The sequence below is a fragment of the Psittacula echo genome, assembly GCF_963264785.1.
Source record: "Psittacula echo genome assembly, chromosome: 2".
Lineage (NCBI taxonomy): Eukaryota > Metazoa > Chordata > Aves > Psittaciformes > Psittacidae > Psittacula > Psittacula echo.
Genome location: NC_137737.1, coordinates 57,009,734 through 57,035,775, shown reverse-complemented (window position 1 = coordinate 57,035,775; position 26,042 = coordinate 57,009,734). Strand labels below are relative to the sequence as shown.

The 26,042-nt window shown below is 37.6% G+C and overlaps 1 protein-coding gene across 3 annotated transcripts in view; it reads right to left on the bottom strand.

Annotated features, from left to right (window-relative positions):
- Window positions 1-10,630: 10,630 nt before the first annotated feature.
- ADCYAP1R1 (ADCYAP receptor type I) overlaps window positions 10,631-26,042 on the bottom strand; it is a gene marked incomplete at its 5' end in the record, with an annotated part of 104,689 nt that continues 89,277 nt past the window's right edge. The window contains 4 exons of one of the 3 annotated variants that reach the window (XM_080610180.1): window positions 10,631-11,328; window positions 14,468-14,509; window positions 14,714-14,843; window positions 20,702-20,785. In XM_080610180.1, coding sequence (XP_080466306.1) covers window positions 11,140-11,328; window positions 14,468-14,509; window positions 14,714-14,843; window positions 20,702-20,785 — 445 coding nt within the window. In that variant the 3' untranslated portion in view covers window positions 10,631-11,139. Of the gene's footprint in view, window positions 11,342-14,467; window positions 14,510-14,713; window positions 14,844-20,701; window positions 20,786-26,042 lie in introns of all 3 variants that reach the window. The other 2 variants (XM_080610181.1, XM_080610182.1) reach the window with 2 other exon arrangements.

Below are 26,042 nucleotides of genomic sequence, written 5' to 3'. Positions count from 1 at the left end.
AATAGATTTTTAACTCTTACTGTGTGAGCATATTTTTTTTCAGAATGCTTGACTGTGTGGACTCCAGATTAAGAGCAAGTTTTCAGCAGACATCTTTACCTGCTTTGCTAACTCTAAGCTTCTCCAAGATTGCCTAATTCACTCAGAGCTGGATTTTCAGGGCAGTACAAAGGGATGGTAGAAGCTATTATAAAAACGAGGTCTGAAAACCATGATGGTTTCAGTGTATCTCAAACTAAATGAAGATGTAATCAATTTAAAAGTGCATTGCATGACAGAGAATGATCTTCAGAAAAAAATAAATGCTGTAATAAGAAATACCTAATGTGATAATCCTTCTGTCTTTAGAGAAGCATTGCCCAACAATGGATGAGTGACCAAATCATGAGAAGCAGAGAAGGGTCCAGATTTTTTGGAAATCCAGTGGTTACTGATTGCTCAGCTACTGCAATAGGCTACAGAAACTGCCAGATAGTTTGATGGCTGTGCGCCTCTAGATAGAAGTTGCCAGAAACAGTCCTTTGGTAAAATTAGAGACCTAACCTATAAGTCTTGAAGATGTAGGGTTAAAAAAGTGCTTTAAAACAAATTTAAGCTAGAGATAGGAATAATTTAAAAAAAAAAAAAAGTATCTGATTGAGAGTTTGAGAATTTTTCAATTTCAGAATATATAGCTGGATTCAAAGCAGTACTCTCCTTGATGTGTTGACAGACCTAGTAAACGAGGTTTTCTCAGTGTTTGGTTCTTGGAATAAATGTGCTATAGTGTGGTACTGCTTCTTTAAAATTGTGGATATTTACCATAGGACTTTTAAACAAGGCTGAAATACTGTTGGAGGTGATCAGCAAGATAAAGACTGATGCAGCTCTTCTGCATATGGTGGAATGTAGCGTATTGAGGCACAGACTCCAGCTGTGGTGCAACCAGCGAAGTTTATTGAGCGAGCTTACAGGCTTTTATAGTGCTCTGCCTGGCGGCTAATAGCAGTTAGCTCCTTTGGTACTTATCCATCACAAAACAACGTTCCTTCTCCATGCGCACACCATGCACTTCTCCAGCCAATGGCTTTACTGATCACGTGCCTTTTCAGCCAATCATATTACTGTTCATGCACCTTTGCTTAAGCAACTATTTTTAACCAGATATATAAACATGTTTCTTTGCTACTACTTCTTGCTACATTGTTACTTCCCGTTCTCCTTGACCACACATTCTTTGTCCCTTTGGCCCACAGTGCAAAGGGGAGATATATCCTGTGCTTCCTCATCCAGCACTCAAAGAGGCGGCTGAGGTTGCCTAGTAAATCCATGTAAAACGATTATCTATCACTGTATTTACAATGATTTGAAACGGCAAAAAAATGACAATCCATATATCTGCCTTGCCTCCCTGAACTCTCAACCTGCCCGTGGGTCCAAGATCCCATTTCAGCCCTGGCCCTGCCTCAGCAGTGATGAAGCATGCTGATCTCCAGTTTTGCAGGGGCCCCGCCCCACCAAGGGCTTCACTGATCAGGGACAGGACCATAGGCTGATGTTCTGGCCTGGCCTTGAACCTGTCTTGGACCTGCATCGCCACCATGAACTTGTCTGATGATTAGGACTCTTGGTTGAATCTAGTCTTCATTTCCAGGCCATCCTTGCTTCCTCACTGTGGCTGCGACTGGTCCTACTCCCCATGCGATGCCCCTTGTCTCTCACCCATCCATCATGGTCAGCTGGTCCAAGCTGCTACCCGACAAACCTCTACCCTCAGTTTCAATAGATAAATGTCCACTTTCCCAACAAAGGACATGGCTCTAAATATCTGTATTTGGCTAAACAATGAGGGAGAATAGCAACTGAAAGATGTAGCCTTTGTGGAGGATTCATAGATACATGAGTGCCAGACAGAGACTTATGGCAGCTGAAAAAGATGAGAGGAATATCAGAAATAAGTCTTCTACTGTGGAGTCCTCTGTTTCAGTAGGGTGAATATACCTTATCTTTTGAAAATGACAAAACTCTTGAGGTTTGCTTTGGCCATAAAAGAAATGGAGCCTTGAAGCATATCAGGTGTTATAGGGAACAATCTTTTCCACCTTTCCCAAAAGGCAGTGCTTTTGTCTGGGGACAACAGACTTTCTTTTCCTGTTTAGACACCTTAGAAATAATATGAAGGCCCCAAAGGACCTGTGGATCAAAGCTCAGAACCACAGGGGTTATTAGTTACAGTGAAGAGTGCGTTTCATTTTTATTGGCAGTATTAGACCACAGTCATGCTTGATACTGATGCAATGTGCTGAGCATCTTCCTCATGTAACTCCGTTACTGACGGTGAAGGAAGAGTGTGCATGGCCCACTAATGGCAAGGACTTCATGTCTGGTTGGTCCTGGACTGACTTGGCCCAGCATAATCCAGATACTCCTTCCCATGAGGAAGGAACCCAACCCTTTTAGCCCAGAAAAACACCCTGATGTTGCAGGAATAAATACACTACCCTGTAACTTCACAGACAAAAATTCTCTTTGGTGAAATTTTATATCAGAACAGACTTATACAAAATGATAATACATTTATTGTGTCATCTACAGCAGTATACATGTTAAAAACAATTTCTCAAAACACAAAAAAATTAGAAAGCAGCAATTGATATCTGTGTTTCCACCTCATAACAAAGCTGAATAACCCCAGATCCCATTACCAATTTAACCAACTTTGACCAAAAAAGGTCAGTATTAGACCCAACAGGCCAGTAAGTTTTTATCTTGACACAGTCAAAAGCCAAAATACAACTTTCCATCCAATAACTTTGCACTTCTATTCTCAAATCTATAGCATGTTGCATTGCCACTAAATTGACCAGAAGGGAAAGAGAACAAACACACCAAATATTTGTTTTTACAGATTATACCAGTACACAAAGGCCTCTTGAGACTCTTCTGCAAGCACAAAGTCGATTGGAAAAGGCATATCTAGAAGCCTAAGTCATTTCAGACACCGAAGAGTGTCATATCACGCAGTGTTATATCACACAGTAATTCTTTACATGGATGAATTCCCCAAAAGAAAGCCAATGGGAAACTGTAATTTTAATCATAAGAAGGTGAAAGACCACAAGGTTCAAAACATTGTTCAAGCTCTGCTGGTGTGTTTTCATACACAAAGTAAGATGTGTATTTAGCTGAACTTAGCTCTTTAGTACAGATATGCTTAACAGATAAGGAGCTTAACATCAGAGCACCATTAGCTACTACTGAATACTCCATATCTTCCTAAAGTTACTCTTAAATGCAGTTCTGAACTGGTTGCATGTGACTGACTGTTAAAAGCAGAGGGCAAAATCCCAACTTTTTTTCACTGCATATGCACTATATACCCTGGTTTGTTTCTGGACACAGAAGTGCTGGTCACGTGGACATAAACTTACAGAAAGAACAAGATTTCCTGAAAACTATTCTTGGTGAGACCTAAGTCTTTATTAGGCATGCACCTTCCCCAAATGTGGTTGGTAATATCTAACAGAAGCCACCTCCAAGCTTTTCAAGAGCATTATTTCTCAGCATGCATGAAACAGAAAGACAGTGACACAGCAAAATTGCCAGGGGAAAAGCCATCTACATGTAGACTTCCATAGTGTCAACATCTGTCTCTGATCTGGTCAGCTAGACTTCCTGGTGGAAAGAAACAGATCCTTGCAAAGTATGAATGATCTCACCCTTCAGTAGATATTGAAAATATGTTTGATGCTTGCACTCTAAAATTGCTTATTTCTCTCTCTGACTACAAAGGCAAACTGGAGAAACTAGATCAAAGGAAGATATCTTCATTGTTGGTGTCTAAAGTTAAGTGATGTAGATATCTCCATAGCTGTCTGTTTAGTGACACAGGATCTTGCCTATGAGCTAGAATGCCTAATACTGAAAGTGTCGGATGTTGAAAGGGAAACATATTCAATATAGCCCTTGATATTTACCTTTATAATCAGGTAAACCCAGATATTTGGTTCTATCTTTGCATTATGTAAATTTCTACAGTCGTAGACTCAGGAGTCCAAGAGACCTTGTCTTCACATGGACATGAAAGTCTAGCTATCTGAATTTGGAGTACAATCTTACCCAGTGAGTTTATCTCAGTTTCCTAGATATCCACACAGACCTCACTGGGTCTGTGAGCTATAGGAAACAATAAGCTTGTCTGGCAGCTGGAGGCCAAGCGGGATCCCATGTGACGTTCCATACATCCTGCTCTATCTGCTCTTAGTATCCTGTCTTGCTTCCCCTTAGATCTTTCATGCTATAATAGCTCTCCTGAAGTCATATTTATGTCTCTACAGTGTCACGTAGCAGATGATTTTAATCATCCTACATTTCTCTAGAATCCTTGCCCACATGAGAATATCTCAGAACAAAGAAGAAAGTCTTAGTATCATGAAATCACACAAACCAAGGAGGAAAAACTTTATTTGTTGAATTTCCTAGGTACATCCACTGTATGTGGAAGCTGTGAGGATAACCTTCGAGAACAGGATCCTGTGCTTTGTCATATAAGAAGGCTTCATAGGACTTCATGGCAGCTGTGAAATCACAGCCTGAATGTTTCTGTTGATGTTGAGAACAGAGGGGTAAGTACAATAGCTTCATCCAGGTTGCAGTATCTGTTCTACCTGTGTCTTCTCCAATGATTCACAGACTATGAAAAGGTTGCAAAGGGACCTGGTTACACTGCTTTTTCATTCTGGCCCTTCTGTAATACTGGGATATAGATACTCCTTGTGATGACAGCTGACTAATAGTGGTCATGCTTTCCTCACCATCTCCCCTCTGTTGTTATTTGTCAAAGTGGATGTTGGATGAGAGGCACTGAGAAGTTCATCAAAGACTGGAGGATGCTTTGTGCAAAAGGCTGAAAAAACAATAATCTAAATTGTCCTGGGAAAACAGCTTGTAGTAACTCATCTTAAGCTGTTTGTAGCTGTACTTTTTCACCTTTTGTGATCTGTGGGAGCCTCACAAAATTACAAAAGACAAAAAACCTTCAGGAACCCTACAAGCATATATTGCTGTATATATGTCTTCCAAGGACATTTCAGAAAGTGTCTTTGTGCTCTGAAGTGTCCACAGACTACAGGTTGAAAACCTTTGCCTTAAACAATTGCTCTGAAACACTACTAAAAAGCAAGTTCAAATAACAAAGCAAATAAGGCCAATTAAATGAATGATCTTTGTATTTCTTTTAATGACACTGTTTACACTGAAGTCACCCTTGATGAATTTTTTTGGCTGTACCCTTTGAGATTTTTATATCTAATTTCTGGCAGGGGTGGGCTGGAAAGATAATGTGAAGTCTGGCATCTGCATGATTCACAGGCTAGATTTAATACGGTTTTAGTAGCAGTGTTTGACACATGAGCACCAAAACCTCACAAGCTGACACAATCAGTATGTTCTTTTGCCCATTCCAATGTTGATTTCCTGCAACATGTTGACTGAATGAGTGTCCTATCCATTTGACTGCAAACAGCAACACCACTTCTCTTGCAAGATTATAACTGAAACAGGAAAAGGACAAGATTTGGATCATTTCCCTTTATATCTGACTGAATGAAAGCTGCTCAAACCCCAATTTTTTTTATATACCTTTAAAAACTGGAAATCTTTCTCTTAGTTTTTAATTTTACATTTCAGGGTGTTTGGTATATTGCTTCCAGTTGATTTTCCTGCTGTTCTCAATGGATTTGCATATATCAGCATTTGCTTCTTTGCATTGTTTTTGCTGCCCAAACTGAGAATAGAGTTGAAACAAATGCAGCTGAATACTGCCACTATTTTTAGTCTTATCTTTCAGCTGCATGATCAGAGATAATCTTTGTAGTTTTTGAAATAAAGGTGTTCATATTTCAGGAAGGGAGAAAGGAACTGAAGACAAGATTAGTGTGACAAGGAGCATAAATGAGTCAGGACTTATTTTAATCTGGAATTCAGAAAAAGGTTTCTAAATGCCTGAAGAGTGAAGTTTTACAGTAAGTTTCCAGTGGGAAGAGAAGGTGAAAAAGAAAACAAACAACAAAACAGAAAAACTTACAGAACCTTAAAAGGGGAGGTAATCAGTTTAGGAGAGGGAGTAATATCCTGTGAAAATAATGGTAATTACAGTTTCCTTCACATGAAGTGTCCTTATGGCACTGTGCTGCTCTGGAACACCTAAGGATCACAGACCAACAGCTCTAACTCTAACTCTAACTAAGCTAAATAAGTTTCTTTCCTGATCATTATAGCTTTGCATATTTTTAGTTACTGATTTATTTTGTGCATATGATATATGAAAGAAAAATGAACCTTTGAGATAACCAGAGGTCCTGCATAGCCCTTCATATGCAAGCACAGAAGCTATTATGTTATGCAGAAACATCCATCATTGATATTATAATGCTATGAAAAACCACAATTTTACAAAATTATATGGATAAGGCAAATTATGGCAACTAATCCTTTTATCACTGCTGAAGAAAATAAAATTGTCCCAGGTCAGGTTTTGAGTAAGTGTAACACTATTTTGTGTGCAGTTCTGGTCTCCACAATTCAAGAAAGATGCAGTCATACTGGAGAAAGTGAAAAAGAGGGCCATAATGTTCAAAAGGATGGACAACATGTTCAACGAGAAAAGACTGAAGGAGTTAGGTCTTTTCTTCATGGAGATGTCACAGGAGGGACCTCATCACAGTATTCCAGTACTGAAAGGGTGGCTACAAAGAGGATGGAGGCTGGTATAGGTACAAGTTGCAGTAGTAGCATGAAATGCTCTCAAGAGAGTTGTTCAAGGTTCCTTTCAACCTGGGCTATTGATTCTATGATTCTATGAACTGCTCTGCATTCCTTTCTGCAAGATATCTCATATTTGCCATTGACCATGGAGAGAGTCTAGGGAGAATCATCTTTGCAAATGTAATTTCAAATTGTCTACACAGCCAATTCCTGTCTACTTCTGGTTGTTATTTAGCCTTGTAGTTGCAAGACACAGTTATTCAGTTGCAGTGATGGACAGCTGCTGAAAAGGAGGAGCTAAACATCAAATACAGTGCCTGAATTTAACTTCCAAAATGTACTTTTTTTGCATTTGACTCTGGACTCACATGCCTTCATCTCTGTCCCTTCTCCCACCACCCCATTTTAACACCTGGTTTTCAAATACAAATACATAAATGAGGCAGAGGAACTTGGGTATTTTTCCTCTATGAAATAAGACCTCCAACAACTGAACAGTTAAATTTCATTACATGGGCTCTAACTTCAAGATATACTAAATTTAGGTGAAGGCAGAAGGAGGTGGGGTCACCATGTAGCAACGAAACAAGCCCTGTCCATTGAAATACAGGTTATAGTTTTCATAATGGGATGTTAATTGTCCTGTAGTACCAGCACTCCACATCAAAAAGTCAATAATCAAACAGTTGTTAGATACAGTAAATAGTCACAAAAGCTGTAGCACAGAAAGTTTTTGTACATTTAGAAAAGCAAAGTAAGAATATTATACAAGAAAGACATTATGGACATGGTAGAAAAGATGGCTCAAGGAGCGCTGCACACTTGTGTTTCTTTTAATTATGTACTGTTCTTAATAACATAGCCTTTAGAGCTTCAAAATATGTTTCACAGTGAAAAAATCAAACAAAGCACTGTTACACTCAATTTATATTTACACACATTTAGAAGCAAACCACCTGTTGGTTTCTTCCAGACTGAAACAAATAGAAATGACAGCCACTGTGAATGGTGGCCATGCATGTCAAGAATCTTCAGGTTACATTCAACAGAGAGATTTCTTAAGAGCTAATTTGTCTGATGGTATCAGAATCTTATTTAGATAACTACATACACCTGAAGTACGACCTTTCTCGTTAACGCTGAGAAAGTTCGAGTGACTAAGGAAAGCCACATTTGCAAGTGCATCAGCACTTCAAATCATCACCAAGAAAATCATGAGAGAAGGGTTTCTTTTGCAGGAAATTGTATATTAACCATGCAGAGAGATACCATTTCTTCCAGTAAATACAGTGCTGGTGAAAGGTAACAAAGAATTTAGTTTGTCCACTGAACACGAAACACAGGGTCTGCAAGAGCAGAAATTTTCCCTCCACTGCCCTTCAACTTTTCTTGCTCCTGAGCACTGTCTCTACAAATCTAAGGAGCAAGTCCAAGTTTTCATGAATATTCAGTCTTTGGCCTCTCCTGCTGAGACTGCCAAAAAATTATAATAATGTGCTGAGGTCTAATCCCAAGCCAGAACAAAGTGGCTTTGTTCTAACAGTAACAACAGTTTCCCTACTGATTTTAATTCAGCTGAGGACCTGGTCTCTGGTGTGCGTGACTGGAAGGTGGTTTTGGTGTTGTGAACATTTGGCCATAAGGCACTGGACTGAGATCCACCAACTCATGCTGCAGAGCACTGCAGGACAGCCAGGAAAACAATAGAATAAAGAAGTAAGCTCAGAAAAAAAATCAACAACAACACCTTCTTGCTCTGGATTGAAACACGGCAAAAAGTCTCCAGCTAGAGAGAGAAATTCAACACCTTTTTCTCAAAAGTTCTCAATTATTAATCCTTGAAAATTGTCTACTAGCCATTTACGCAAAATCTATTTTCTGTTCTCTTAAATAATACACTTAAAGTATTGTTAATATAATACCTTGTGAAAGCCCACACTACAGAAATTACAAACCTAATGTCATCAGTTCTTCTAACATTAAACAATCTCATTTTAAAAATGTCTACCTATGATTTACCTGATAGATCTCACTTTCCCCATCTTCCATGTTATTTTGGACTGCAAAGTTCCTCGGGAAACTTTCTAAAATAGCTTTTAGCAGCAGCTAATGAGAGAGGATGCTCCAATCTATCAGTTAAAAATACTTTAGTGACTTTTGCAGGGAGTCTGGCAGAAGGGGACAAATTCTGCTCTTGGAGCAGCAAACCAGTGCAAAGACTTGAAAACATAAAGATATATATCTGGGTCATAGAATTCTCACTGAAGATACTGGAGTGTAATGTAAACAATTTAAACTGTTTTTCTGGTCCTCCCAGCAAGGGTAGATTTCACCTGACATAGGTGTGTCTCATAAGAGCATGATCCTGTACCAATATGACATCAGTCAACATTCCTGCCTGTTTCAAATTATTTTTACATTCATTTATACTGCTACAACTGAGAGCAGTTTATGCCCATAAAACACTGTATGTGTTAATTATTATTCTCATTAATATTTATTTCACAACTTTCTGAGATTTTTTTTCTCTTTTTAGAAACAAGGAAACTAGGATTATTTTTTAAAACCTATGATTAAAATGACATTAATTTTTTTTTTTACCTGAACAAAAGTCAGTAAAATTAAAAGCTTACAGTGACCTGACACTAAAATTCTGAGTCTTTCATTTATTTTTTTAGGTCATATTCCTGTCAACTAACACCAAAGAACAAGCCTGAATTTTAAATTTCCTGGTTACTATTAGTTTCAGTTCAAAACTTCACATTTAAAATGTCATTTTCATTTTTGACTTTTTTTTTTATATATGCATACACATACACTCACATATATATATTTATATATATATCAGTTTATAAATAAAAAATTAAATGAGCTCTAGAACCGTCCTCAAAGCCTTTATGCACTGTATAAAGACTTTCAAGAATTGACATCATTGACATTTAATTGAAGCAGATAAGTACCAGTCTTGGCTTTAACTACAAGGCAAAGGTTGAGAGAATATTTTAATTCTTGAAGAAAAGAAGTAAGACCATTGGTGGTTAAACAAACAGAGAGAAAACAAAAAGAGAGAAAACTGCCAGGTATGGGAAGTCATCCAAAGTCTTTTAACTTTTCCTTCTATGCCATCGTATTATTCAATTTAGTTGCTCACCAAATTCCAGGATGATCGTGCCAGATCCTTCTTGTGCCTCTTGTAATGGCAAGGAAAAGTCAACACACAGAAGTCAACCAGGTTGCAAAGGCACCACACTCTGACAGCACTACCCAAAAACATACCACATTCGGACACAGATGCAGAAGGTTCAAGGTTATCTGGAGGGAAAGGCCACCCTGGAACTGAATTTTGCTCTTAAGATGGGAGGGAGGGGCCAGTTATTTTTATTATTTAAAGAATCCAAATAATCAATCTATCATCAATCAGTCAATGCCAAAAAATATAGATATATCTCAACTACATGGCCCTTTTAGAAAATTCACAGCTTAGCTAGAACAAAAAAAGCATTTTCTTACAAGTGTCCCTGGGTAAGGAAGAAGCTGATCCCATCTCTCTTGCCTGAAGTCCCCACACTGATTGATGGTAGCTATGCAGCTCCACATTGGCACAGAACTTTCTTTAAGTCCACTGGAAACATTTGGCTAAACCCAGCCATGAACTTAATTTTCTGGAGTTCTTCTTGAATCAGCTGGTTTGATTAACCCAAGCATATTAGCTCCATCCTAAGACTCAAAAGAGAAACACTGCAGAAATTTACATGCCAAAAGACAGGGACACGCTAAGATATGTTTGACTAGGACAAAAAAACCCAGTCAATCCAAACCAAAATGGAAAGCAATATGAAAAATAACAGTGGTCATGTCCATTCACAGATTAATATCAGTTTGGCAACCAAGGATCACAACTGCACAGCAATCACTGTTACTTTTGACTGACAACGGATTACTTGCAGATGCTCTGAAATGTAAATTGAGTGGGTAGGCTTGGCTATCTTTTAAACATTTTTCTGTTAATGGCCTTGAGTACACTTGGGTATTTACAGTGATTATTAAAAAGATATATATACACACATTTCCTTTCCTTTTATCACAAAGGAAAGTAAAAGAAGGGAAAGGGAAAGGGAAAAAAAGGGGAAAGGGAAAAAAAAGGGAGAATAGAAAAGGGAAAAGCTAAAAGGGAGAGGAAAGGAAAGAGGAAAGGAAAGGAAAGGAAAGGAAAGGAAAGGAAAGGAAAGGAAAGGAAAGGAAAGGAAAGGAAAGGAAAGGAAAGGAAAGGAAAGGAAAGGAAAGGAAAGGAAAGGAAAGGAAAGGCCTACACCACCACCAAAACTATGATTTATTTTTTTTTTTAAAGGGATGGTTTTTGGTTTGCTTGTTGATTGATATGTTTTCCTTAGCTGCTCATGTCGCTAGGTTCTCCGCATTTATGCTGGACATCCGAATCTGAGAGCTGCTCTTGCTCAGAATGGAGAGTTGTGTCCCCCCGTTCACTCCGCTGCTCGCTAGAGAAGGATGACGATGTTTGAAATCCACAGCAAAATACCGGTTGACTTTCCAGCTCCTCCATTTTCTCTTTATTTCTGATTGCACCTTTAGGGAGAAACTTCAAAAGGTCATTTTTTATGTACTTAGCCGCTCGAGGACATGCTGACAAACTATCAAGATTAGAAAAACCTGCCAATTTGATGGAACTATCTTTAAGACTATTACTAAACTCCTCACTTCAGCAAAATCTGAAGTGATTTCTCCATGCATGGGAGAGGTCCATGCATGCAGTGGGAACAACAGCTCGGGTTCTGTGTGACTTCAAATAATTCATGATCTACCCACAGGTGCAGGGAAGACCTGTTCAACACCAACTCCAACACAGCTCTTGAGCTAGCTTCTTGGAAGAATATCCTGTTTTCATCAACAGCCAGTACCAAATACATAACAAAGAGCCAAAGAAACCAGCAACCAAAAGGTACTAGACAAGTAATGAAATAACCTGTCCACACAGGCAGCTTGTCTCTCACCTGCCATTAATGGATGAATATCTATTGAAAACTTTGCGTCTTGCTTTCATATCACTTCTAAGCAGTCAATAGCTCTTGGACTAATATACATCTGTGACAGCCTCCTTTTCCTTGAGATTTTTTTTATGGGCACCCACAGTAAGTCACCAAGAGTAAAACAATCCATATCAGAATTTCAATTAGAAAATAAGCAAATAATTATATAGCTTTTCTACTTTTCATTTATCAGCAGTTTCCTGGCAATATTGCTAAAAGTACACGTGTGCACATATATACATAAGATAGTAAGGATTTAATATAAGAAATATCATACTAGACCAACATTTGCTCAGTCTATTACTCACTCCTGAGAGTAGCCAGTAGCATATTACTCAATGAAATTGTGTAACAGCAAGTAAATGTGTAGAGATATTTTTCTCAATATATTTTTTCAGTCTCTAATCAGCTGCTGAGTTCTTGCCTTTAAAAATCATCACTAGATTTTCCTAGACTAATATAATTATCAAAATGAATCAGCATATGCCAAAATGCTAAACAAGTGGTTCAATTGTATATACACAAACTACAGGAAGGAAAAATCCAACTGGAAAACTTATATTCTCCTTCTACTACCTCTCAATTCCTATTTTCAGTAAAATACAGATAGTTAGAGATTAATATCTAGAGATTAATATTAAGCAGTGTTAATATACCAAAGGTGAACCCTTTCTTACCTAAATAATTTTACAGGATCACAAGACATTCTCTAATGTCTTGAGAGATAAAATGGTTTCAATTAATCTGGTTGTATTAGTCTAGCTAAAAACCATCATCCCACTCCCTCCAAGTGGTTACAGGAAATCTGACACACTCCATGTGTTACCTTGGAAAGTGCTTATCTCCAGATTAGTTTTAGACAAGACTTTCTGGTTATTTTCTTAGCACTCATGGAAGGTAATAAATGAAACAACAGCTGTAGGTGAGAGAGTTGTCTATCCAGTAATGTCAGCCAGTGAAGTATGAATGACACTAATGTCATTAATTCCAGAAAGTCATGATCCTGAACTCACCTTCTGAGCTTCTTGGGACCAAGCTATGAATAATGCTTTAACAGACCTGTGGGTCCTTAAACAGGATAAGCCCGTGAGCAAAGGTGACCTATAAATTTGTTTGATAAATTTGGAGATTATTATGGCTATCTGCAAAGGAATCACTTGGATCAAGGAGTTAGAGACCTTTAGTACAAGAGAACAGCTATGGCATGCTATATGTGAACAAGCATAAAAAACCTACTGCACTACAACTGGTAGAAAGAAATGGTTTCAGGCTCCTTGAAAACTAAAGGCAATTTTAAAACAAATCTTATTCTGTTGGACTGCACAGTAGATGTCTATTAGTGGAACAGAGAATGGACGAACTGTAGATATTCATCTTAGGGAAGCCTTGAGGAAGGACTGTTTTTCCATTTATTCAGAAAACGGTTACCTCAGGTGTTCAGTCTGATGAACAAAGGCAGGAGGATGTCAATTTGCAGATCAGAGTGGGTGAAGTGGAACATTGATGCTAGCAGCTGCAGTTGCCATGTTCTGAGAGGAGTGTGAGGCTTGCAAGGTACCCAGGCAATGTCTGAAGGCATTTCTGGGCAGCTGGCACTCTTGAGCTGTATGTCTGGAGGGGCCAGCTGGCAAAAGTCAGGTCTCACAAGAAGAGTGGGGAATGGTTCTGTGGTACCAGCTGTCCCCATGGCCAGGTTAAACTGTGGGAAGCCATATCTGTCTCCTGGGGATGGCCAGCAACCAGAAATGCAAACAGGATATGGTATCTGTTGGGTGCAACACTAGCAACAGGACATGACATCTCTGCCCCTCACTCTCACTCTCACTCTCCTTTTCTTCCCTCTATCCCTCTTTCTCTCTCTCTTCCTGTCCTTCAGGCTCTCTGAAAATAATGGAACAAGACTTCCTAGAAACTATCTTAAACCAAATTAAGCAGGTGATTAGGAAAAGCCAGCAACGATTTCTCAAAGGCATACCAGACTAGCATGATCATCTTCTACAAGAAAATGTTTTCTGATGACATGGAAAGAGCAGTGGATGTTGTTTACCTGGACTTCAATAAAGCATTTGACACTGTTTCCCTCAGCCTCCTCCCAGGCAAGCTGGCAAGATATAGATTAGGTAGGCAGCCTGCAAAATGGGTAGGAAATTGGCTAACAGGCCACAGTCAGAGGGTGACAACTGTTTTTACTTAGGCTGGGAGACTTCAACCAGTGGAATCTCTGGAGATTGATGCTGAACTCCATGCTCTTCAATACCTTTATAAATTATCTGAATGATGGAGTTGAAAGCACCCTCACCAGAGATGGCTGATAACACCAATCTGGGTGGTGAGGCGGACATTTCACAGGGAAAGCTAATTTACAGCAAGAGCTGCATGAAGTTTAACAAAGTGCAAAGTCCTGCACCTGGGATGACATAGATAAACAAACCAGTACAGTCCCTATCTCTGTTAGCAAGCATTAATCTGAGACATCATCTCTGGCAAGGCCAATACTTTGATTGAATAAAGATATCACACATCTTCTTTCTTTTTCTGAGACCCTGTGAGATTCAGCCTAAGGTATTAGGGAATATGGCATACAATGAATTACAGTGAAGGTTTAGAAGAGTGGTTATTCCCACAAGGAAATGGGATGGGGATGGTGAGTGGGGGAGGTTAAATATTAAAAGTCTTACCTCCCCATTCAAGAAACAATAGAGAACAGCAACAACAAAACCCTAGGTAAATGGGAGAGAAAAAAAAAAAAAGTAATTCAAAACTTTCAGTAAATGCTAGAAAATAGCTGGATTTAGAACAAACAAACAACAAAACCAAAATCCTAGTATACAAAACATACACACAGTCTGAGAACTGTGCATGCAAAATAGTTATAATGAAAAGAAATTTCTTTTTAACAGAAGCAGAATTCACTGTATAATCACCTGGAAAGATCCCAGTCCCAATTCAAACACTAGTCTCTCCCGCTTACTGACATTTTCAGGAGAAAAAGCAAACACCGTGTAGTGAATTCCAAACAAGGGGATAAGCAGTAGTGTAGAGCGAGCCAGTCTCCTGTTATAATAGAGTGAAAGAACTTTAATGCAGCCTGGTAATAAACAACTTGTGCTTTAATTAAAGAAGAAAACACAGAAAATATTTTGTAGCCTGTCTGTTGCGATATACATACACTGGATAATTATACAAATATACAATATTCCCATTTTTTCCCAAACAGTGATTTCTCACACACTGTAGTTTGTTCCCACTTCTTCACACTGCTACAATAATAGCACACTAGTAATGCTTAATACTTTGTACTGTTATTTTAATTTGCATATTAAAATCGTAATTTTTTCTACCATGCCATACATGAGGAGATTAATCTTGCTAAGGGATTCAGACTGCTACCACAACACAATAATAAACCTCTCACCCAATTGCTTAATCCCAGTGGAGCGTTTGAAATCACTTTTTTTGAGTGTTTGTGTGAATTTATTTCCAAATTTCCAAAAGAGCAATGCAAATAAAGCTAAAACCCCCTGTATGTTCTTATACTCATGACTATTATTCCTCAAGGCCTTGATTTTGATCTCATTTATACTGCTGGAAACTTAAGTGTAATTCCACTGTGTAACTATTTTCCATGGCATCAGAATAAATAGGTTTTAGAAGGAAATTAAGCAAAGCATAAACAAAAGGGCTGGAAATGAACATGTGTCCCTGTAAGCACTTAACTGAGTATGGATGTAATTCCCCAAAAGCAGGAATCCAGCCAAGACTTATGTATGTCTTTGTTAGTGTCATTTGCTGATTGAGCAGCAAAAAAAGACACAAGAGAATGCAAATGTTGATCTGAAAATAAGGCAAGTGTTCTATTATAAGCAAAGTAAAGCAACCTCCAGGACATTTTCAAAGGGGAAAAATAAGACTGATTTCCTTCAAGTAAGTTAAGGAGGTAGATGGAGCATAAAGGAAGCTAAAAAGCCATAAAGATTTTTGGAAGAGAATACTTTTAAAAATTCAAATGTTAACTCTGCTTATATCTACATGGTATATTGCAGACACACCGAATTTGATAATACATGCTCAACAAAATCTCAGAAAAGATATGTTTTTCTTACTGAAAGTGAGGACTTAATTAATATATCTCCAAGAACTCAGTGAATATATGTTGTTATATTCAATACTAAACTGGAAATGAGACATCAGTCAATTGCTGGTGTCCCACAGTCACATTTTGTGCACTAATGGTGATAAATACATCATAACCCTTATCCTGGGATTGTACTAAACACATGATGAACACCAAATGCACACCAAATCTCAAGTGTGCTGGAAGACCCCATAACCCAGAGAACACAATTCTTGTGAATTATCAAATTGGGCATTGACCAAAAGTTTTTTAACAAGAGGGAACAGCCCTGGAACTCATTGAGGAAGACCATACACAGTCTCCAACTTTTTCCAACTCTGGAAAAAGTAAGATATACAGAAGTGATGCAACGTAATGGACTAAAACCCCCTTCAAGGTCTATTCTAGTCTTTTTTCTCTATGGACATATAATCAGATTAATGAAAAGGGACAGAAATATTGTGGAAAAGATTATGGAATAATACTGTATCTGTAAACAAAAAAGGATGTAAAGAACATAAGCATCTTAAACTAGGATGGAATAAAAAAGTCAAATTGAGGTAGTAACCTGGAAAATGAAGTATCATCTCTCAAAGTCTCTTACCCTTTATACTCAGAATTAGTGACAAAAAAAGGATAAATCTTACTTTGATTTAAAAGTCACAACAGAATTGTCTATTAGCATGTTGTATCTCACCATAGTCACAGGAGATCAATATTGGGAAAGATGCAGAGGAAGATTTTTTCTATTGTCAGTTCTCTGGAATTAATTACATCTGATTAATTATACAGTTAGTTTGTAGGATCTTGAAATATAATGCCATCATCAACTTATTTAAGATGCTGTCTTCAATATTGCCATAAAAGTCAGGAAGGAAATATATTAAATCTAAGAAATAACACATTCTGAAGTTTATAGATTAAGATCTATGAAGAGGAAAAGAATATTTTAATGATAAGAAAAACATGAAAGATAATAATGACTGTGTGGATGATAATCAATTATGTTTTTTTCAAGAGCATTAGGAAGAATTAGGAAGTCTTAAAGCAGCACCTGTGAGATAAGTATGCTTATGTCCAATAGTGAAATCCAGAAGTTAAGGTATACAGCAAAATTCTCAGACACATAGGAGCCAAAGATTTCCATCTTCTTTTCTTCATATACTCTTTCAGACCAGCAAGAAACTTGGTACATGGATCCAAACGTTTCAAGGACAGTAATCAGTCAGGCTTTAACTGGCTGTTTAGAAGAGATATGTTCTCCAAAACTTCTAGCCAAAGCCTTGCTTACATTCCAACAGGTGGAGGAATGTCTTAGGTAACTTTAAAAAAATGCAATTTTTTTTTTTTTTTTTAAGCTGATATTTTGGTTTTTGGCTGCCATTTTCCTTAAAAACACTCTAAGCATAAGGTTTTCTCCAATAGCATAGCTATGAATGTGGCCTTTCCATGAAGTATTAATACAAGAAGACACAAATGCTTTTGTCCTCTGTTTTTCCTCACTCCTTTATTGAATTATGTAAAAAACCCCATTTTTATTGTAAAAGGAATAGAAAGCAGAAAGGCTGCCTAACTTCGACCAACATCTGAAAGAACCATACTTTATTCTTTCATTGCACATCCATGCTTATTAAGGAGATTGCTAAGGTGTCTATGGATATCACATAGGACATAACCTGGCATGAACTGGAAATGAAGATACATGTCACATTGCATTCCTGAGTAGAATTTCCAGTGAATTCAACTGAATATTCCAGCGTGCTCCTATTCCACATTTTAAAACATGTTTCTAGAAGACAAATTAATGCCGTGATCTAAACAAACACAGGAACTGTGCATCAGATGAAAAAAAAAAAATAAAGTTTTGAGCAACTGTGCAATAGGGAACAAGGACCAATGAGTTCTAAATGGTCTAAATAGGTTCTTCCAGCTACTCTGAATGTGATATAACAAAGATATATCTCTAGATTGAGAGTCTGCAGGTACAACTGTAAGAACGACTGGATACATGATGATGCTATTTGGAAAGAATGAAGGAGACCATCAGAAAACATGAGTCCTCAACATCAGGGGACCTGAAGCTCCAGAAGCAATTGTGTAAGGATATTTGTGGTTGTCATTCTTTTTTCTGCCTCTGAGAAAGGAAGGAAAATGTTGGCTAGAGTTTACTCTCCCATCAGATCCAGGCATCTCCACTGCACTGAAGATACGTCTTGTGCCATTTCTGCTGGACTTCACCTGCTTCTGCTGGACTAATTGCAAAGTCATGTAGCTCAAAGAAAACCATTGTAACTTACATGAGATTTAACAGACGTGCTATGAAGCTAAGGATAAAATACAGTATAATTTTTACTCTGACAGAGTTTGTTGCTTTCGTCTTAGAGGTTCTTACCACCCAACTTTTTTGAGACAAAATACTACAAACTGTCAAGAAGCAAATGATCTTCAAACCACAGCCTTTGAAGAAAGACTGTGCAATTGCTCTTTTGCTACTTAGGTCTGCATCTTTAAAGTAAGAGAATTGTTCAGTTTAAATGCTGAGTCTTAAGTGAAATTAATTTGGTCAAATATAAACTTTTGCAGTGGAGACACCAAGGTTTGTGCTCATGTAGAACATTCATCTCACCAAGGTTCAGACATACTGAAATTATTAAGATAATGTTTCTAAAGCTGATGAAGAGAAAAATGCACTTTTAAGACATAGTTCTTGACTGCTTTAGATGCCTCTTTAAGAAGTAAGTCCTGTTGTAAAACCTATGGTTATGTACTGAATGCATCTATTGATGTAAATATTGACTAGCTTAAAGTTATGAGATATTTGCAATGATGATGTCTATTTTTAGTTGAATTACTTCCACACCTACATTACTTTTGTTGTCTATGAAGAGTACCAGGCACTTAGGCATAAAGATGAATCATCTGTCCCTACGGAAAGCCTTATCACATCCTAAGTCTCTCCATTGACTACAGAGGGAATCTGGACTGAGTTTGCCATACAAATTGCTGCACTGTAGGCTTGTAAAGTTTAGATTAGAGAAATTCCATCTCTGGCTGTAACTCAGTGATAAATGTGTACAAAAAAAATCATGACAATATTTAAAATAGAAAGATAAAAGAACAAACCATGAAGATACAGGATGTCATTAATACTGAAATGCTTAATATAGCTCATGTTTAATAAACCAAAGTATCTATTTTATCACAAAGATGCTAAACATAATTAACATGTGACTTTCAACAACCTCAGTAACCTTCCTGACAGATATATGTATTTTCCAAAAGCTTAATTAGGTCTGTAGGATTGTTTTCTAAGACCTGAAGTAATACCTAAACACAGCAAGTGATTACAGCTTTTTAATTTTCCGATGCATAAATCACATTTTCAGACTAAGTACTTCAAAAGCAGTGGAAGGTTGCTGGAAGGTTTAAGTATATTGATTAGAAGTGTACAGAGATTTTTCTGGGCTCCTATTTAGACTGAACTCTTCTTGCCATTGACTAGGTAAAAGATTTCACCTTAAATTTGTCAGTCTGACATCTTTCTGAAACTCTGCACTTAATGTGAAATTTGTTTCTCTACAAAACACCAACATGAAGTCCATGCTGCACCAGGCTGTAGATTAAGTAATGAACCTCATATTTAAAACTATCTCTTCTCGAGGTCCTAGTTTTACCTAACTTTCTTAGACTTCAGCTTTTCTCGATATAGAACATGGATCTGCTCACTGTTCTTCTATTCTGTTTCTTCCATCTGCTTTTGCACAGCGTCAGTCTATTGACTGAATCTTTTGAGCATCTTCATTGGACTATTACTTCAATACCTTGGGGAGATGTAAAATCACAAAGAAAATTTATTTTCATGTTTAAAATGTGTTAGGTTTTTTGTGTTTTTTGTTGGTTTATTGTTTGGTTTTGTTTTTTTTCCTAGCCAAAATACATAACAAAGTATGCAGCTATAAATTACAAAATAACCTTTTTTCCTTAATGGTGTCAAAGATAATTATTAAGTATTCTTCAGCAAAATGCTGGACTGTTGGATCTGTTTGGCAGGACATCTTTTAGAGTGTTAATTTACACTCATGAGACTTCTGTGAAATTCAGGGGAAAGTTAATCAGGAAACATATTGTGTATTAGATTTCTGAAAGGTACGCCTCATCTAAATGAATCCTGTGGGCTTCTTTTACAAGTAACAGAGACTGAGGTGCACTATGAGAAAGTGATTAATTCACAAGTGTCTAGACTAAATGGCTTTTATTCTCTTTTCTAGACACCTCACTCTCCATAGGCAAATCTTTGACAATGACTTCTGGCTAGACACATAATATTTTGATACTAGTTTAACCTCAGCCTCTCCTCACCCCTGGGTCTATACTAACATAACTTCACTAAGTTTGTTTTTCACTCCAGATGACAGTCTGATTCACTCAGTTCTTGCACTGTCTCTGTTCTACCAAATGTCCAGGTGAAACATTTATTCTCAGTATGACCAGGGCTCACCTCTTTGTTGTGTCATAAACAGTAACTATTAATAGTTTCTATACAGACGCTACCCAAAACCATAAGCAGCATCAGCAATAATTAAAAAATAAAAAAAACCCAAACAAAAACAAACAAAACCACCTTAAATCCTTGATTGTGATGCATCTACAAAAGCATAGAACAAGAAAATATTCTACATGCAACAAGGACCAAATGAATGCCTACTTTCTGTTTGCTACCCCTCTGCTAATATCCATTCATTTACTTGCAGCATGCGTCATACAAACACAGTAATGTCACAGGATTGCGTACACTTACAGGGTAATGGTTGATAGTTCTGACATCTTGCAAGAGTGCTGGTTAGCCCTCTTAGGCTTACAGTAGCATTTCTGAACGCAGCTGCTAAATATGACAAGATTAGCATTTTTTTCAGCATATTGTGAACAGGCCAAGGTAGGTCACTTTTAACACATTTTATGAGACACATCACAAAGATGGGAAGCGGACATGACAGAATGAAATTATAGCACAAACCAGCTGCTTGACTGAAGCAAAAATAAAGAAAAAAAAATTAAGTTGCACTGGCTGTCTCTGGCAATTGCGATGCGTTGATTCACAGACAAACCAAAGATTGAACAATGTGGAGGCAGGCTGGCAGCTTTACGCATCCAAAATACACACAACTTTTGCAGTCTGGTAGTATACAAAGGGTAAAAGAACAATATATTAAATGAAAGTTGACTGCACGCTTTTGGAGAACAATCAGATAGTAACATAAACTTGTAGGATGGAGACTTATTTAAGATGAAGTTGGATCAGATGTTCCTTATTTTCACATGTAAGTACACAATGCAGTGGGGATCCCTTTCTATTAGTGAAGAGTGTTAGTAAGGACACCAAAGCACTTCTTTTGCCCAGCTTCCTTGATGCATGGGGTGGGGCATTCAGTATGGAAACCGCTTGTCTGACTCTCTTAATTCAGAGGCACTGCTTATTTTTTGTCACACACACTAGGACAGGTGTGGTCGTAAAAGAAGTAGGCACATATATTATGGACCAGGACCATGATCTCTATATGTTGCATTCTTGGAAGAGCTGCAATGGAGAAAGAGATGTTTAAATTTACAGCTAGCCAGAGAGAGGCTATTTTAAATCAGCTGTCAAGAAGGATAATCTGAAACAACACAACAAGGCATTTTGAGGGAACCTGTAAGAGATTTTGTATCTGTTATGATGGGCTGAAAAACATGAGAATTGAAAATAGTAATTTCTTGTCAACAGTAGATTTTTGTTTTGTTTTCTATATATGGTTGTCTTGGTGAGATTCACTTCAGGGAAGGTTCGATATTTACAGTATGGATGTCTATGTAAAGTGGACATCCTTGATCCCTTGAGAATCATCAGAGAGAGTAAGTACTTGAGAGGCAAATGCACACTTATTTGTCAGGGTATATCTGATCTATTTTAAATGTTCACTTTAGGATGGGATGAACAATACAACAAACACCAATGACTACCCTGACTAAATCTCCACTGACTATAAAGGGCAATATGGTGAATTTTTGAAGCAATTGCCTACAAGGCAAACATCTAAGTTTATTCAAATAAATCAAACTCTGTTTCTGTTGCTCTGATAATGTGCATGGTTTTAGATTTGGTTTTGCCTAACTATAGATGGGAGATGCAGCTCATAAACTGAACAACAGAATAGAATAAATTGAAAATAAATTAAATTTCTCACTATTGCTAAATCCTTTAAGCCAATCCCATTTACTAGAGTTTTGGGTTTGTTTGGGTTTTTTCCTTTTGGGTAATCAAAACCTGACAACAGCATTCTTATTAAAGATTACAGTTTAAGAGCTGGAATGAACACAGTATTGTGGCACGTACATATCCAGCAAATAGACATAATAATCATGTTTCCACTTGCAAAAACAATCTCATTTCTTGGACGATGCAGAGGAAGTATATATGAAAATGACTGTTCCTCCTACAGTATCACTTCCGTGAGGTAAATTTTGCACTGCCTGTTTTTCACAGAGCTGAGTTGTGCATTGGTTGTCAGGTAAGACTGATCAAAAACAAGAAGGAAGTTTTAGAGATACTTCCTTTTTACTATGACTAAGACTTTCACGAACAACTATGTATTTTTAGTGTCCCACTCATTTTTCAATGATCTGATCTGAAATACATTTTATCATGCCAATTTTTACCACAAGAGGGCTGCTCAGCATGTGTTGAAAAGCAGTGCTTGTACAGGCATTTTAAGGTACATAACCTGAAAATGAAATATCTAAAAATCAATATTCACACTGAAAACTCTTAGTTGTGGGGTGCTGAGGATCTGTTCTTCAGTGACATGCTTAGTGTTGCCGTAGTAATCTAGAAAAAAAATCTCCACCCATGTTTACTTTACTGCTTATGCCCTGTTTTATTTGGTAGGGATTGATTATAGGTTTTCCTAGTGAGTAGACCTAACATGACAGCACTTGATATTTGCTAGAATTATCAAAAAGTACAGACTTCATTTTGAAAACTGTATCTCTGAATAAATTGCTGCTCCTCAACCAGTGAGGGAACATTTACACATGGGCTTGTGGTGGAAAACTTTGCTAGCACTTCTTAGGAAAACAGAAATATTTTAATGCTGTTTTCATTTATTCTGCATCCTATCTAAATTAGGTAGAATAATATCTCTCTGATATTAGACATTGTAAAGTGGCGCAAAATTTTTGGAGTACAGAACTTCTGGAAGTTCCTCTTCCCCCAACCTTTTTTTAATATCTATTTATTTATTTACTTAATTAATTATTATCAAAGTAGAAACATTGATGGAAGGTAAGAGAGAAAGACAGAAGAGACAGAGGATCCAGAAAGTAATGGGAAGGCAGAAAAGATAGCAAAATAAGAGAAAATTAATATAAATGAGATTATGAATACCAAAACACTACATGAATTAGGGCAGGATCCTCAGATCTCTGTAGGCACACACAGAACAGAATTGGTCACATCTAACTATATGCATCTAAGATGAATTTAAACTGAACTATCACTTTCAACTCACTGAACCATGTCAAAAAACAGGCGCTTCCAAAGGCTGGGCCGACCTGTGTAACAAAGGCATCTACGACACATGGGATGCGTTGTCTTATGGAAGTGCCCTGGTCTCTCAGATTGACCATAGACGACAACTAGACTGCTTAGATTAAATACGAGACTTTAGACAGCTAAAGGCAAACAAGCTGAGTCTCACCGCATGTGTCCTGTGCATGGACTGCAGCTGCATCTGGGAGGAAGAGGGAGGGTGCTAGGGTGGAAGGGGAAAGAAAAAGTTAAACATTCCAAGGATTAAATGAGTGATGTATTACAGTGGCTGAAGACCATCTTGTCAGACTAAACACCTTAGCATCTGGCAATTTAATGCAAATGAGAGAGTACACAAATTTGAGGCAAAAGTAATTGCAAATTACTGCAAAAATGCAGTTGTAAAGACTTTGTAGGTTTCTCAGAGGTGCTTAAGAGAAATAAAATTAGCATTCTGATTAAGGGGAATGAAGTTATGCTCTATTACTAAGGCCATGTAGATCCATAATGAAAATTATCAGGGTTTTGACTTCACTAATAGAACACAGGGAATGACAGAGTTTGTGGGTTGTCTCTGAATATGCTGAAGGGGAGTCCTTTGGGAAACACAGTAAGGTAGGATTTGATTCATGCAAATTAAAGCTGTGCCTCATTGAGAATCTTTGTGCACCCTGCTTAAGTAATTCTATGTAAACTCACTACAAATAGGATAGGCAACCATGTAGTAATAGGAGAAGAAATGTAAAAACAAATTAATAAAATAAAGTACTGAAAATACAGTAAAAGGTTAACTAAAGTAAAAGTAGAAAGATTGCATGGGAGAGAGAAAAAAAATAATTGGATCTATATCATCTATTATTTATGCTACATACCTACTTACCTACAGCTGATAAAATTGTAGGTTGAGGTACTTGTTTCCAGGCCAAAACACCAACTGCATTTACAAAACCCCTGGACTTACAGATCAGATGCAAATGGTTTGTAAAACTGAACTTCTTCTGTGAGCAGAAAACAGACTATACAAATCTGTACAACTACAGTGACTGCAGGCCCTGATCCACTGTGTGCAAGCAGACTCATTCAGCCTTCCCATCCAGACACAGAATAAGCAGGGATGCTTCTCAGTAATGCTATTTAGTTCTGTCTCATCTAATTCTTAAAGTTACTAATATAGTTGTATGCCTTTTACCTTGTCACCCTGCTAGCTTTGCAGTTAGTGGTGAGAAACAGACCATGAAGTGGGATTTATTTTACCGATTTTAAACATTAATGAAGAATTCATGAAGAATGAAAGAAGTTGTACTGAGAATTTTATTCTCTGGAGTGTGTAGATCTCTACTGACTCTGGAAGGAGCTGAGCACAATTATTTGAAGGGGGCCTACAAGGATGCTGGTCAGGGACTCTTCATTAGGGACTGTAGTGATGGGAGAAGGGGTAACGCGTTAAAACTTGAACAGGGGAAGTTTAGATTGGATATAAGGAGAAAGTTCTTTACTGTAAGGGTGGTGAGGCACTGGAATGGGTTGCCCAGGGAAGTTGTGAATGCTCCATCCATGGCAGTGTTCAAGGCCAGGTTGCACAGAGCCTTGGGTGGCATGGTTTAGTGTGGGGTGTCCCTGCCCATGGCAGGGGGGTTGGAACTAGATGATCTTAAGGTCCTTTCCAACCCTACTTTATGATTCTATGATCTAGGTGGGTTTCATACTCTCTTGCTAAAAGTACAAACACTGTTGTGCTCTTCACGAAAGACAACTCTGTTTCACAACTCTTTAATTGAAAACAAGCTCAGAATTCATAGTCTTGTTACCTATAGCTCTACTTTTCATTGCTAACACCACCAAACCTAAAGAACTTCCCTTGACTTCTCAAACGGGTGTGAGGTATTCCAGGATCATCTTCTGATACTAGGAAATAATCTGAAAACAAGTTGGAAAAAAAAAAAGAAGGAGGATGTCTGAGGTCTTCTTTACAGTTCTTGTCCAAAATAAATTAAATCAGTTTACATTAGTGGATGACAGCAGTTTTCTTTCACCTGACTTTTTGGTCTCTAACTTTTAGGGCTCTTGCATTGCTTTAACATGTGAAAGGTCAGCTTTGCTTCTCTTCACTGTTTTGAGTAGGTGTGTCTTACAAAACCCAGTGGATTGCTTTGGGTTTTTTTCAGTGACTTGGAGGAACATGAGATTTAGATACTTTTTGTCTATGTACTTGCAAAGTCAATGAATGTCACACTAAAATCTAGGACGTATATAGGAAACCTTGTGAGGGTCTCTATAGTTTACAAAGTTCCCCCATTATAGATAACATTCAATGTCCTCTACAAACTTTACGTTAGTGTACTTTTAATTCCATCAAAGCTAAATTTAACCTATTGTAACTGAAAGCTAGTATGGTAACTACAACAATAATTTGACACAGAAACAGTGTGTCTATGAGGAAACTACTATCACCTCTCCCAAGGCTGAAGCCAAATTACTGCTTGCAGACTATATCTGAGGCTAAAAATGAGTATTTAGCAAATATTAATTTGAACTGGAATTTTTAGTCCAATAGTTCTGACCTTTGCACAGATCT